The 15913-nt window shown below is 29.6% G+C and overlaps 2 protein-coding genes across 4 annotated transcripts in view; one reads left to right on the top strand and one right to left on the bottom strand.

The window, feature by feature from the left end:
* Nucleotides 1-11772, top strand: part of LOC126737149 (major royal jelly protein 1-like) — a 41981-nt gene extending 30209 nt beyond the window's left edge. For 2 of the 3 annotated variants that reach the window (XR_007660896.1, XR_007660897.1), the window contains exon 2: nt 11701-11772. Coding sequence is in view for 1 of the 3 variants with exons in the window: in XM_050441904.1 (XP_050297861.1) it covers nt 8571-9715 (1145 nt within the window). In the remaining 2 variants the exon portion in view is untranslated. Of the gene's footprint in view, nt 1-8570; nt 9816-11700 lie in introns of those variants that run through there. The other variant, XM_050441904.1, reaches the window with a different exon arrangement.
* LOC126737151 (uncharacterized) lies at nt 10336-12261 on the bottom strand. The gene is made up of 5 exons (XM_050441905.1): nt 11970-12261; nt 11105-11362; nt 10826-11051; nt 10640-10776; nt 10336-10585 (listed from the first exon to the last, which is right to left on the bottom strand). The coding sequence occupies exons 1-5, from the start codon at nt 12212-12214 to the stop codon at nt 10360-10362; spliced, it is 1092 nt and encodes a 363-aa protein (XP_050297862.1). The 5' UTR covers nt 12215-12261; the 3' UTR covers nt 10336-10359.
* Between the last annotated feature and the right edge of the window lie 3652 nt (nt 12262-15913).

Raw genomic sequence — 15913 nt, 5'->3', positions numbered from 1 at the left:
GAACAATAAGGTTTTTGGGGTGCTAAAATCATACTAGGACTAAGTCTTGCTAAGTAGAATAGTGTCGTTTACAGCTCATCTATTAATTAACAATACTATATTAAGCAGACTTAATCAAATTCATGATTACTTTATGAATTATGGGGCCTTCAAATATATAGATGTTATGTAGAAGAGTAAAAACTTATAATAAGGATGTTTCTCAGGATTTATCAAATATAATGCTCTATGGCCCGATTTATTTATCTCAATATAATAGAAATCAAATTGCATTCATGTATTGATTAAGCAGTTGAAATAAAAAATAAGTCATCTACTTCAACCTTAAGAAACTCTTTAAAAGTTCATATGATTTTAGCCAAGCCCTTATTTGTCTTATAGGAATATTGCTAATATATATTTTATATAATAAATAGCATATTCGTCAATACAATTCTACATCATACTGCTGTTAAATATAATTGTTAGTCAACCGATCTATTATATTTAAGGCCACATCACGCGTTTATTGTATGCAAATAAATTTTTAAGTGCAATGCAGCACATTGCACTTACATTGGTAAATAATATAAATTATGATTGCATGGCGCAGCACTGATTGCGCCAAGAGGTCCGTACCATATAATTAACTTTGTTTAAAATTGAAACTGACAACAGAGTTCTATAAACGTAAAAAAAAAATAAATTATAAAGATAATTTATCTAGAAGTGTGACTCAACTTTAGCAAATAAGGAAATGTTATTAACTTTAAATAATTTGTGATAATATATTTTTTTATTTAATACTGTGTTAATTTTGAATTTGACTTTATGTAAAACCATTATATTCAGTAAGGCAATATTAATTCATTGGTGTTACCATGGACTGGATCTCATGTTTAACACATTAAAAAAATCAGATATATAATACCTAATCATTATGCAAACAAAATGGATTTAATATCAATTTACAATATATTTTAATTAATGATCTCTTTTATTATTTAAATTAATTAATATATCAGATTCTGTGGTAATTTGAGGACTTCCTGCGTAATCTTTCAAAATATTCCGGTGAACGCAGGAATTCTTGTTGACCAACTCTGTGAAGATATCAAGTAACATTATAAAAATTAGCCTGTTATTAATAAATATTAAAATTAATATATTTAAGTCAATATATTTTACAATTAGTAAATTATATTCATTTATTTAATAATTAAATACGGGAAACCTCTATTAACTGTTTAAAAAATGAAACACATTTCAAGAAACTATATAATGAAAACACTAGTCTAGCCGAGTAACATTTTTATTGATTTAATGAAATGTGATTACATTTATGTATGTGCTTCTTTATAAATTAATATACTTACGTAGATTTGAAAATATGATGATCAAACAACTGAACAACTATTAAGGATCAAAATAGAAAATTGTGATTTTCTTCACTCAATTCAACTCTAAAAATCTAGAACTAATTTACTCCTATCTGATTAGTGAAGTGTCTGTATATTAGAAGTTAAAAGTGAAGTGTGATATTTACAAACAAATAAATTCACAACACTCTCTGGTTCCAACTGCATTTATGGAACCAAATTGATTTTCGGATATTTATTGTTGTATAAATTCGTCGTTAGATGATTTTAAGAAACAATTTTATTATTTGTATCAGAATTATAAATGGTTCGATATTCCTCGCACATCTTTGCTTCAGGTTTTCTGGAAAACGGTATGAATTCTGATTGCAGCCATTTTTATTAAACTGCTTTTTCTTTGCACTAACTTAACTCTATCCCTGATACTTACAAAAGTATGCCCTATCCACAAAAAAGATGACAAGACAGACATTACAAATTACGGATCCATAAAAAATCATCAACAATTTTCTAAAGTGCCTGGAAGTAAGTATACCATACCAACATACCAGAATTTCTAGTCAGGTAAAAAATAGATTTAAAAAAATAGTCTGCAGGATAATTAAAATTAGTTGATATAAATAAGAGAAAAAGATCAACACCAATAGTTAGACATAGTATATTCACCTATTAAACTAGGATAATTAGGCTGGAAATTGTTAAATAATTAATCACAAAATAGTAAATGAATTGAAGGATTTTAGGCTTTTTAATATAATAGTCATAAATAACGGACTTTAGCCCTTTTAATGGCAACATCCAAAATTAAAATAAATTAGGGAGACTTTTAAGACTTGCTGTCAAAAAATAAAGTTTACGCCAGAACTGTAGGGGTAATTTTGTTTATTTTTAAGCGTTAAGAATCGACACATTTTAAAACCCATTTTTGCTCATTTAATTTTTTACTCAATTTAAATGGATTCAAAATTCTAAAATATAAATTGAAAACCAAAATTATATTATCCGCTTTTTCGATAATGGCCATTGACAAAGGCAATTTTCAATGAAAACTTAAATTTTCAATTAAAAAAATGCCAATTTTTTAATGAAAATTCTAAGTTGGGGTCACACAACTTACGAAACCTATTTCGTGATTATAGTGATGCTTCAAGAAGTTATTGTCATCTTCAATGTCTTAGTAATAAACATATCCAATGTCATAAAAAAAATTGTTAGTTACTTTCATTAATTTATCCAAACGCTGACATAAATATGTAGTATTTCATTTTTTAAGCTTTTATTAACATCAGTTTATATAAGTTTAATAACTTAGAAAAGAATAAATACTGAAAAAATGCTAATAAATAATATAAAACAGACAAAAAATAAATAACTACTTAAATATTGCGTTTCCTTTGCAAAGATTAATTTAAGAAATCGTAAAACAGATTCAGAGAGCTAATTAATTAAACTGAGATAAATTATGGATAAAAGTAATTCATTATCGGGAAAAAAAATATATGCACAAAATATTTTAATTGTCACTCTTGTTTATGTATTATAATAAACAAACAAAAAAATCTGTAAACAACATATACACAAACCGCTTTTGAATCAATTAACGCTCAAATATATAAATTAGTAAAAGTACTTTGATTGAAGCGTAATTGATATTACGCCTTAACCAATATTTCGTTTGTTTTCAACAAAGTTTCTCCTTATATTATTTAACATAATAATAATAAACATTACTTAATTACGGAATACATAATACATTAATTGTATATTACTTGTGTTAAATATTTGCTTTAAATAACCTCTTCAAGGTTATGATCTAGTTTTAACAATTATATTTAGGTCATAAAAATGTAACTTATATACTAATACACGAAACACATAAATTTTTTTTACTAAAATAATCGAGAGTACTATTTGCAGGCCACAATGACTATTATAAGTATTTTGCAGTCTCATAGGTATAAAAAATTAATTAACTTATAATATAGTCAACCAGGATTTTTATTCCATACTGCTTGTAGTGTAACTTATTTAACACATTCAGTTTAAGAAAATGTAACATAATGTTTATTATTATATTGCATTTGAGCGGTAAAAGTAGGAATTACTATAGAATTTTAATGTCAGCGTGACATGACAAATGTTAGGTAAGATCAACGTTAAACAACATTTGGATTTGACGACGGATTTTGCCGAAATGCACGTTGTATATGAGAATGTACATAAAATATTGTAATGTAGTAGATTTTATAAAAAATATTTTTATGGTTGATAAACAGGTTTTTAAAATTTAATTACTTAGTTTAAAAAGTTGCTTTCGGGGGATTACACAGTTTATATTCCTCTTGTTACCTTGACAATTTTTTAAACTAAAAGTTAAGTTTGTCAATGAAATAGTTATTTTTCCGTGCATTTTTTTTTAATTAATTTGGTAATTTTGCTCAAAAATGGTCTCTGGTCCATTCATAGTTAAATTTAAAAAATGCAGATTACGACATTTCTATCAGTGAATAATGATTCATTGGGTAAATCTGATATGGTCACTTAAATAGTAGTGTAATAGATGTATTATCCAAATTTTTTCGAACATTTATGGCTATAAAACTCATTCGGAAAGTCGCTCTTGACATATACTATACAGGGTGTTTTTTGTATATTGCGACAAAATTCAGGAACGTGTTCTTTGGACAAAAATTCGCAAAAAAGTTCCTATAAACATAGGTCCTAAACCTTTTAGATTTTGAGCTACAGGGTGGTAAAGTTTTAACAAAAAAATGTTTTTTTTTTTCGATAACTTAAATACCCCTGTAGATATTTGTCCAAAGATTGGTATGCAGGGTCTGTGTATCCAAAGCCATTTACCAACATACTTTTAACATTTTTATGTTATCCAGTGGCGTGTGTGCGGGTTTTCCGCGGAATACTTTTATAAAGAAAAATAGTACGCCACTGGTTTTTCTTGTACTTACAAATATTTTTAAATTCCCCGTTTTATTTGCAACATATTTTATCCCTTGGACTTTGTCCGTTAGATGCACGGTTTTCGCAGAAAAAATTAAAAACCATGGACAGGTTGCTCAGATTTGGTTAGACTTTCTTTATTCTAGTAATTATTCGTTTTTTTAGTTTGTTGCTATTTTAATAATAAAAAATAAAATTCTTATTAATTAACTTAGTACAAAAGCCAGCCCAATTTAATAAAATTGTAATTGAGGACTTAAAACTTTTGCTTCTACAATCTTTAATTTAAAATACAAGTTTTTAAGTGATAAAAAAATATTTAATTTTTTATTATTTATTTAAGTAATATTATTATTTTTACACGTGGACACGTTCAAAAATTCCTGTGTCTGCCGAATTATGTCACAAGACGTTATAATGCGATTACGCAATTCCTCCACATTATCAATTGGATTTCTATAAATCAGTGATTTAAGGTGGCCCCACAAAAAAATCCAGCGGATTTAAGTCGGGAGACCGTGGGGGCCAAGGGTGAATACTTCCCTGACCTATCCAATGATTTGGATACGTAATATCCAAATATTGCCGAGCCACTAAACTAAAATGGACTGGAGCACCGTCATGTAAAAAAAACATTTGCTCTCTCAGCTGAATGGGGACATCTTCTAGCATCGCTGGTAATTCATTTTTAAGAAATTCTTGATACACTTGTCCAGTCAACCTTGCTGGTAAAAAAATGGACCGATGAGAAAGTTTTTAATAATGCCGACCCAGACATTAAGTGAAAACTGGTGCTGATGGCGGTTTTCTGCCACAGCATGTGGGTTCTCATAATGGCATATGTGGTTATTGTGGAGGTTCATAATTGCGTCCCTGGAGAAATTAGCCTCATCGGTGAAAAGTATTTTTCTTATAAATGGTGCATCTTGCCTTATGCGGTCTTGCATCCAACGACACAAAGCCGTTCTTTTCGGAAAATCGCCTGGCAAAAGTGCCTGCACCCGCTGAATATGATACGGGTATAAAAGGTTTCTTTTAAGAATAGTCCAAACTGTAAAGTTACTAATGTGTACCGTCTGAGCAATTTTCCTAGTGCTTGTGGTGGGATCTTCCTCGAATTCATTGAGCACCTGTTCTTCAATTTGAGGAGTAACTGTTCGGGGATGTCCGTTTTCAGCGGTTTGTTTTTTAATGCTGCCGGTTTCACTTAGACGTTGGTGTAAATGCGTAAACATGGAGTGATGAGGAATAACACGATTCGGGTAACGTTCAGCATAAATACGCAAGGCTTCTCGTGCGTTTCCGTTAGCCAGTCCATAAATGAAGTGCATATCGCTTATTTCATTATTTGTGTAATTGTTAGCCATTTTTTTAACAAATTAATCTTGTCAACTGGAGGACAGTGACTATGATTTAAAATTTAAAATATCACAAAATCTTACAAATATCAACTTTATCGTATGGGCAGAGGAAGAATGTGGTAAAAAGATTAAACTCTTAAACAAGTATGTTATTATCGTTGCGGCGGCGTTATCCATAGTTACGTTAAATAAAATTTAAATAAAATTTAAAAAAAAACTTACTTTTTATAACGGTCATAGAAGAAATAAATTTTAGCGATCAGTCAAAGTAGAAAAATGTTTTTTAATTTTTTGTGCGAAAACCGTGCATCTAACCGACAAAGTCCAAGGGATCAAAAATGTTGCAAATAAAACGGGGAATTTAAAAATATTTTTTAATACAAGAAAAACCAGTGGCGTACCATTTTTCTTTATAAAAGTATTCAGCGGAAAACCCGCACACACGCCACTGGAGAACATAAAAATGTTAAAAGTATGTTGGTAAATGGCTCTGGATACACAGACCCTGCATACCAATCTTTGGACAAATATCTACAGGGATATTTAAGTTATCGAAAAAAAATAATTTTTTTGTTAAAACTTTACCACCCTGTAGCTCAAAATCTAAAAGGTTTGGGACCAATGTTTATAGGAACTTTTTTGCGAATTTTTGTCCAAAGAATACGTTCCTGAATTTTGTCGCAATATATAAAAAACACCCTGTATATATTTGACTGACAAAGTATTGGATATCCAAAACTGAAGATTTCGATTTTCTAGAACTTTATTTTATTTGTACCAAGAATTGGAATGAAGAACACATTCACACATCTATTGCTTTATGTATCACCTATATACAAAATTCTTCTCTTGCATGAACTACTTTTGATTAGCTTTTGTTGATAATAATTGAAAATAAATAGCTTATTATTATGAAGCAATGCAGAATATACCGCCATTATTTAAAATGCGTGTTCAATTAAACGTAAAGAGTATTTCGTGTGATCTACTTCCGTTGTTTTTGTATCCATTTAACACCTTATTAAATCCGAAAAATAAAAAAAGATTTTTTTTTAAATTAATTTTTTGCAGCTTTTGTTAAACGAAATAGGCTCTAACGTTTCACCAACTCACTTGATCTACCACTGGACATTTCAGGATTAAAACTATTATTAATCATTCTGGTCTTTAGCGAAACAATGATTGAGTGCAATTTTTCAGATGATCGTTGTTATTACTTTGACTCTTTTTGCCACTTTTTTCTAAAACCGAAATATTTTTTTTTTCAAAACATTACATTACTATTCATTGAAAGTTTTCTCAGCAAGCATTAAAGTACTCTCAACAAAAGTATTATAGGTTGGCATTTGCTGTATCTGCACCTAATTTAAGTATGATAATTTATTTCGCTATTACTACCATTAGAATTTTTAATAAACTAAAACAAAGAATCATCTCTATTAAATAGTAATTAATATTGATTGCGGTCAACTATAATAAATGATCACATTTTTTTCTCAGAATCTTAACAAACCTGATAAATAAAAATGATGAAGCCGATTACGCAATTTTTTTTTCTTTTCCATTATTGTTCTTACGCCAATTGTCAACATTTGCATTGCTAATTAAAATAATAAGGTATGAAGAAATAAAAGCAGATTTTCCGATGAAGTAATCAGTTTTTTTTTAAATTTGCATTTTGTTTACTAAATATATGCTTAGTAAAGTGTAAAAAGATAGATGTTTTATAAAAAATCACCACAAGATAAAAATTAAATAACATTCTATGCTAGATCAACTATTTAAATAATATTGTTTGCAGTGGGTGTGTACAATCATGCCCTGAACTTTTCAAATCTTTTTTTTTCCGCATACAATTTGTATAATGCAACCTTCTTTAGACCTAGCAATTATGATTGTTTAAAGAATATTTGCTATTAAAAAGCCTTATCTTTTTAATGACTATAATTAAGTATTTAAAAATTCTTTTTAATAAAATATTTTTACAGTTCTTTACAAATATTGCAGTCTTAAAATATTGCTCATTTTTAAGATGCAGATAATTAAAAATAAAATACTTATTATATTTTTTGTGAGATATTCAAGTTTATTCATGAATATTTTTCTAAATTTTGTAGGTAGATATTTTTACAATTATATTCTCATTTATAAAACATTTTATTAAAATCTTCGAAAACTTAAATCATATTTATTTACTCCTAAATTTTTTCATCATAAACTATCGTATTATTATTATTATTACAACTTTGTCCCGACGCGACGTGTGAACTATTCATTTTCTGTTACTCAGGATATTAAATTTAAAAACGAAAATATCATCAAAGATTATCCAAAATTATTAAATAATATTAATATAATAAATAAGTTAAAATAAGTTACATAATTATTACATTAATAATAACTTGTTATTGGTGCTATTTAGTACTTACTTGAAATTTGCTACATTTTTTAATAGAACGAAACTTAAATAAAGTCGTTGAGATACATGTAAAAAAAACAATTGTAAAAATCAATATTTGGTACCCATTTTTAAACAGTGTATATCCGCCTCTTAGACTAAAAAAAATAATTTTATTTAAATGTCGGGAGTTGCTTTGTTTCTGAGATACAGGGCGATGAAGGTTCAAAAAAATAACGGTATTTTAAAAATACTATAACTATCCTTAAACCGATTTGGTTGAAATTAGGTGCAGTTATTTGAAGTTATAAGACGCTTATTTAGCTGTAACTAGATTGAAATTATTAGGTCCAGTGGCGTGTCAGTGGGCACCACATGCTTATTGTTGAGAAAAAACAAGGCCAATAATTGTTTTGCAGCTTTTTATTTATTTTTGTATTTAGCTTTTTTTGTAAGCAGCTTTTTTTAATTACTAATTTACTTCATATATTTTAGAAATTCAATATAAAATGGTCGTACTTGCGAAATCTCTCCTCCTAAGCGCCCTAATGGTAACAGCAGCCCTCGCTTCATATTGCGATAAGAATCTTATTAGGGAAATGAGCTTTAAATTACGCGGAAACCAACTAACCTTTCCATGTGAATCTACCAGAAACATTTACACCACATCGGGCAGGTACATTCCCAAAAACCTAATAGCAACCAGGTTTCAATTCTACAAGAATATCGCATTTGTTGCTCTACCGAGATACCGCCCTGGAGTTCCGTTTACTGTGGCAATACTTAATTTAAAAGAAAATGCACCTAACCCTCATCTGGAACCATTCCCATCCTGGAGTTTTCAGGAGGAGGGAAATTGCGAATCCATCCAGAATGCTATAGATTTAGTTCTAGATGCCTTTGGTAATATCTGGATTTTGGATTTGGGTATTTGTAACACTCTGCAGCAGCCCGTTAGACGTTGTGAACCTAAAATTTGGGGTTTTAACATAAAAAGTGGGGAATTAATGAAAAGCATTAGTGTAGCTCCTTACCTAACTGATGAGAGCCGACTACAGTACTTGACCATCGACTACTCTAACACTGGAGTACCTTTTGCCTTTATCGCTGACGCTGGTACTGGATCTATCGTGGTGGTTAATATCAGTAATAGCTCTGGATACTGTTTCGTACTTCCACCAACAGTTTTCACCACAACTAAGGACATCTTGTACATACAGTTAGCAAGAAAACCCTTAGGAAATGTACTTTATTTTACCTTCCTTTCATCTCCCAAAATGTTTTCTATTAAATCTAAACACATTATGACAGGACAGTCTATCGAAGCTATTGAGGATATCGGTTTAAAAGCTGATAATGCCAAAATGATTCTTTTAGGTACTGATAATGGATTAGGCATCTTTTTTAGATATAAAGGTGAATCAGATATATATATTTGGAATTCTGATAGCAGCTTTAATCGAGAAAACTTTAAGTTAGTACAAAAAGGGGGCGACTGTAGGATGGCTACTCAAGTGACACCTGGATGGAAGCAGTTGATGTGGGTCATAGAGAGTAACTTTCATGATTATATTAATGATTGCACTGGAAGCCTTGGCCCCAGCATGGTTATTTACCCTCTGGTCAAGACCAGTTATTAAATGGACTTGTTAGATACATACATTTGTTCATAAATATTTATATAATTAATAACATGTTAACTTAATTATTTGTTAAATAAAGTCGAATTTTTGTATTAAACTGGCATCACTGGAATAAGTATGTAAATTTAATCGCTTGTGGGTAGTAAATTTCATTGGCGGTAAATTCAAAGGACACAGTGTGGACTTTACCGCACAGTTGCAAAGTTCAATAAAAATAATAATGAATTCTAATGAAGAAAATGCATGTAGAAAATTTAAATAATTTGTTAGGCACAATATTTTTACGCATTTGTGGGCTGCGGCAACACACCTCGTTATTCTCAAGCCGTAATTATATTTTTTTTAAAAACAGCACCGAGAAATAGGTAATAAGAACATCATGGATATCAATTATGCCTATTCGTGGTTATAAATTATACGGTTTATCTCAGATAAAGTTCAAGTTGCTTTACAGTTCATGCAAGACCTTTATTTCCATTTAAATAGCCACGACCCCGCTCAAACAATTGTCTATATTTGAAATAATTGGAAATGAACTAAATTGGAATATCTTAGGTTAATGACTCTCAATGGTATTTTATTAAATTACTACTCTCAAATAATGCACAAATATGGTATATTTTTTTAGATTAAAATTTTATTTAAAAAAAAAACCTATCCAATAATCTGTTATATTTCATAATCTGCTGCACTCTTTCTAAACTATCCAGATTCACTTCTGCTGTATCATTATTACATGTAAATGGACCAAATGGATTTACCAAAGCATACACACTTCCTTGAGAATCCGTAAAGAGTCGGGAAACGTATGCAAGTTTCTCATAAGATTGTGCCAATACTTCGTGATTTTCTGCTTGTAACACCTCCCTAAAAAAATTATTTGTCCAACTCATATTTTAACAAATTATCTTCTATATTTACTCAGTATTCCACCTTACAATAGCATAATCCTTAGTAAGATAGTAAAGAAGACCATTCTTGTAATCAGTTTCTAATCCGCTAGAAAGTCCTAGAGTTTCGCCAACCCATTTCACATTGACCGCAAAAGGAGGATCATGCTATAACTAAAGTGTTGATCAAGGGTTTATGTCTAACAAACTCTTTTACCTTTTTTCCACTTTCAGTGGGTAAATTTGCCAAATCAAAGGACCATAGGTTTGACGATTGAAGTCCTGTTAAATACATGGTTGAATCAGTTTTAGAAATATCCAGAAAATCTACAAGTACTGTTGATGGCGGGGTTCGCTTTTCTATCAGATTAATTTTGTTGCATTCTAATTTGGCGAGGAAGCATACTAATATGGTATTTTCTCCGGCGTTAGCTATGAAAGCCCTATAATTTATTTTAAATTAACAAATTGTTGTTTGTCAATGATTATGTCATACCTATGATTACCGATTGTTGGTTCATTTTCAACCACTATAGTGCTTAATCCCTCTTTTGGTATATCGGCTAACTCTATAATTTCTTCCTCCAAAAATTTGTTATGAAATATACTGTAGGTCATTAGCTTTGGAGGACAAAACTCATTTCCCTTATCTAAAATCCACAGTTTAGCCTTAGGACCTTCTTTTGCCAAAGAAATTGCGTTTTGTAGGTTATCGCACTCTGCCCAAATTTGGTCTTCTATATGTTTACTAAATCTAAAATAAAGATATTAATGGTTTTAATGCAGTACTTTATTCAGTCTCTTATATTACATAGCAGAGTTTTTTCTTTATCATTTATACATTTCAGAGTGATTTTATGTTCGGTATTCGGATTTTAAGACAAAAATGGAAACAACAAAATATTATTTTTATTTGTGTGCGCAGAATCAATTTTGTTGAATGTTTTCCATTTCTAAAGAAAAATTATGTATTTTTTAAAATCTGCAAATCTTTTAATTTTTTTTCTAGAAATCTTGTGTCTATCATTACTTGTATTCCAGATTTTTTTTTAATTTATGGTATTCTTTTTAATAAGAAATCTATGTTTTCAGGAGTTTCAAGTCGTTTAGAGCGACAAATCAAGAAATGGTGTTGAATTTGGAACACAAATCACAAAAGTTTTGGTAAGTTTTACCCTTTTTCAAAGTACTTACATATGGATTTTTTTTTCTTGTAATACATTAAAGTGCTTAAGTATTGATTTTTATGCCAAAGAGAGTTCTATTATATTAAACTTAAACTCTGCGATTAACTTAAAGTTTAAAAGAGAAAATACAATTTTTTTTACTTTAAAAGTTATCATAGTTATGACCACATTTACCTGCTTTTTAAAATAACATTATATTCCTTCCATGGTACTTCCACGAAAGTTGGGTGTGTCACATTATTATCACAAATTGTCCGTGGGATTGTTAAAAAGGCCCTGTTTAAATAAACTGCAATATCACTTATGTAAACATCACTATTTATACCCAAAGACTCAAGTTTTTCCATATCCAAACAGTTTGTATTCTTAATTAAACTTACTTGGATGACAATCCCATAAATTACGAAAATATGTCGCATTTTTGAACTTGATTGCTATAAACTTCCGGTTATAAGTAAATGGGAAAATGTAGCGTACTAATTTTGCTTATATCAGACATACTGTATTAATAAGGTCGCGGCATTAATTTTATAAAGTAAGCATAATTTGTAATTGTTTTTCAATTGCCTTAAAATTTAGTTGTGCTTTTGGTGGTTATGCAAATAAATCTTATATGGAAAATTATATAGCTGATATATTAGTTTGATGAGTCCAAATATACTCGTACCATCTATGTAAATACAAAATCATGTGGATATCTAAATTTTTGTCATTTTTCTGTAGCTGTTGTAATCGTCATAAAATTATACTGATATAATTCGAACATAAAATGTATTTTTTTTAATAATTTCTCTTAAAATAGTCTCGTCATATTTTATTACATGAAATTAAAGGCTCATAAATTTTGGGACCATATATGAGTTGCTATGCTTCGAAATAAGTCAAAATGTCACCGAAGAAAATGAGGAAAACGCCGATTTTTTTGTTAATTCTAAATTTTATTTCACTGTAGTTGCTCTGCAATTATTAAAAAAAATGTTTCTAATAAACTAAAATTTGCTGCAGATGAAAAGCGTGGCATAATTTTATTATAAATATTCGCGATATTTGGAATGCTTAAAAATACTTGAAACTTCGATTTTAATGCTAAGTATCCTTTTTTTCGTAACCTTGTTATCTTCAACTCATTTTATATCCTTGTGGCACTTGCAATCGTTACATAAAAACTTTCCTTTTTTTGCACTAAAATTATTAAATTATTAAAATTATATTTAATCAGCAATACTTGCAAAATGTATAAAATCATTTCCCTTTTCTCATACTTTTCACATTCCTATGCTAAATATCACTACATATTTAACACATATTTTTATGAATGAGTTTTTAAAGCCATATAATTAATTACTCCTGAATCAATGAACTAGCATAATAGTATTGCTACTATTAATTTAATAAGTTTTGATTTATTAAAATATTCGCAAATATATTATTACTTGCGTAAGCAAACGTTTTATACATTGTTTGTTTATTAGCAGACCTTTAACCTACAATAGCACGTGCCATTTCTGCTTGATTAAGTTAACCTTAAGAATGCATATGGGTAATGGGTAAATTACCTTATATTTTGTAAAATCACTTCCAAGAATATACGAATATAAATGCCAATGCTTTAATTACAACAAAGTTTATGCAGAAGAAAGAATTTTTTGCTGTAAAATAGTTTCGTGATTTTTGTATTGAATTATTATATACAACTTTTATTTTATTATGATTTTGCAGCGAAATTTGAAGATAAATAGTAAGCTAAATCAGTTTTAATACCTAAACATAATTTAGAATAGTTTCTTCAACTTCACCCTATTTTTGATTTAGGAAAAGAAGTTTAAGATTCTCTGCGATATGTATAACTTGGATCGGTTCCAATTCCCGAAAATTAATAAATGTGTATTCTTTATAATTTCTTTGGATTGACAGCATTTCATTTTACTCTGGCTACTTTTAATAAATTTTCTTTTTTATTTTAAAATTGCTTAAGCTATAGATAATCAAACTACAGATATAGTCTATTTCATTACTAGTGCGATTTTCTCCACGATTTTTGGATTTTGAAAGCGACCAGAATTTTCAATATATCTATTAATAGAATATTTTGAAAGAAATTAGGAATAATCTGCTTTTAAAGTTATAAAATGTTTTAAGCTTAAATGTAAAAGCACAATGAATAGTGTTACATTAAAACTAAAATGTGGAGCAAAATTGTATTATAAACTGCCATGTTTTATTTTAAAAGCACTCTCCTTACTATAATAAAACATGAAAGGGGCTTGGGCTGTGCGTGCGCAATATTATTTTAAATAATAATTTGAAATCTATTGAAACTTTTACATATAAAATAATATATTTATCCTAGACACGTATAAATGTTTTTATTAAAATCCTTTAGGCGTTTCATAAGCCAGAGCCATTGCCAAATGCCAACCAATCGACAGCTTCACACACCTTTTAATTAGACTTCCGTCAAAAAGAATCGAAATTCATGGTTTGAAACTGCGCCTCCTGCTCAAGACTCTTCAACGCATTTATTCTTTTAAGTTTCAAATTATTAAAGAAATAACAAATAGACAATACAACTGACTGCAGATGTTGCGCATCAATGCCGTAAAGGGCCGCCACTAGCGATTCTTCTAAAAAGCGTATAGAATGAGCATTGGAAACAATTTTTCATTTGTGAGCAAAAAACAGATGAGCAAAGTGTAATCTTCTGCTTTAATGCATTCGAGAAAGCCAAATTACTTACAAAATTTAATTAACACAGACTAAAATTTACATATACTAAGAACAGATTTGTGTAGTATACGTAATTTAAATTTTGATTATTTTATGGCATAAAAGTGAAAAACATGTAGGAGTCGTTTCACCAGCCATATGTCACAATACATGCGTAAAAGTAACAAATCACAAAAGAACGATACTATCAAAAAAAAAGCGAAAGTAGAATTTCTTGGAGTAAACAAACATGTATTTCGTAAGTATGTAACCTTACTTAACTGTCTCACAGTAACTCTCCCAAAAGATCTTCGCGACAATTATTTCAATGGTGGCCACTGGCGAGGAAAATTTATGCATGAAAAATAGCGTTAATGTAATTAAAATTATATTGGATCTGATAAGTATTTTTAAATGTTAATTGGCAACTACTACCAGACACGCCCTTGGTGTAAATGATTGATTAGCAGTAAAGTCTTGATTGAGACCCAGACTTTTTTTAGGTTTACTATTTTTAATCAATAAATATTAAGTTAGCATAAACAATGTGCTTATGTACATACATATAGTATATCCGCGTTAAGTTTACCACCTCTGTAAAAACCTAATTTTTTGATAAATATACACGTCGATTGGTTTTTATAGTTGCGCATTTTTTTTCATAAAAATTTTTTATACCGGGAGTATCAGATAACGGTGGCCAATACCAACTTGCTTAGTTTAAACATAACACCCTGTATGTTAAATAATTTTTAGTTTCCTCAGATCATTTAAGACATATTTTGTATACAATGTCCTATACTTATCTTTGACTGTTTCGCAAATATTAAGTAAAATTCAAAAAATAAAATTTAGATAAGAAAATTATTTATTTGCCGAAAATTGTTACAACATATTCAAAAACTTATACATAATACAAATCTAAACAATAATGTCAATGTAGGAGATGTTCAAAATGCTCGCCACGAACGTCTTGACAACACCCTACCCGTAAATAGAAATTTATTCTAACGTTACTTAACATCTCAGGTGTGATCGATCTAATTGCCAGGGTTATTCGTCTTCGTAAGTCAGCTAAATCAGTGGGTTTAGTTTTGTATACAATAGTTTTCACATATCCCCATAAGAAAAAGTCTAATGGCGTCAGATCGGGAGACCGTGCTGGCCATTCCATCGATCCTCGCCTCCCTAATCACCGATCTGGAAATAGTTGGTTGAGGTACTGCCGGACATTTATTTGATAGTGGGGTGGTGCTCCATCTTGTTGAACCCATATCATATTCGGTGGAACTTGTGGGTTTCCTGGATCAGGATACAGTTGGCCAACGTTGGCACTAGATTATTTTGAAGCAATTCTAAATAACTATCGCCATTCAAATTGCCCTCAATAAAAAAGGGAACTATGATCTGAT

The sequence above is a fragment of the Anthonomus grandis genome, chromosome 6 (genome assembly GCF_022605725.1).
Source record: "Anthonomus grandis grandis chromosome 6, icAntGran1.3, whole genome shotgun sequence".
Taxonomy (NCBI): Eukaryota; Metazoa; Arthropoda; class Insecta; order Coleoptera; family Curculionidae; genus Anthonomus; species Anthonomus grandis.
This window is presented reverse-complemented; position numbering and strand designations above follow the sequence as displayed.

Excerpts from the sequence above, each read along its gene's own strand:
- LOC126737151 (XM_050441905.1), bottom strand. The coding sequence starts at position 12,214 with ATGCGACATATTTTCGTAATTTATGGGATTGTCATCCAAGTAAGTTTA. Across the intron at positions 11,052-11,104 it reads CCAACAATCGGTAATCATAG|GGCTTTCATAGCTAACGCCG; the intron begins GTATGACATAAT and ends AATAAATTATAG. Across the intron at positions 10,586-10,639 it reads ATTGTAAGGTGGAATACTGA|GGAGGTGTTACAAGCAGAAA; the intron begins GTAAATATAGAA and ends TAATTTTTTTAG.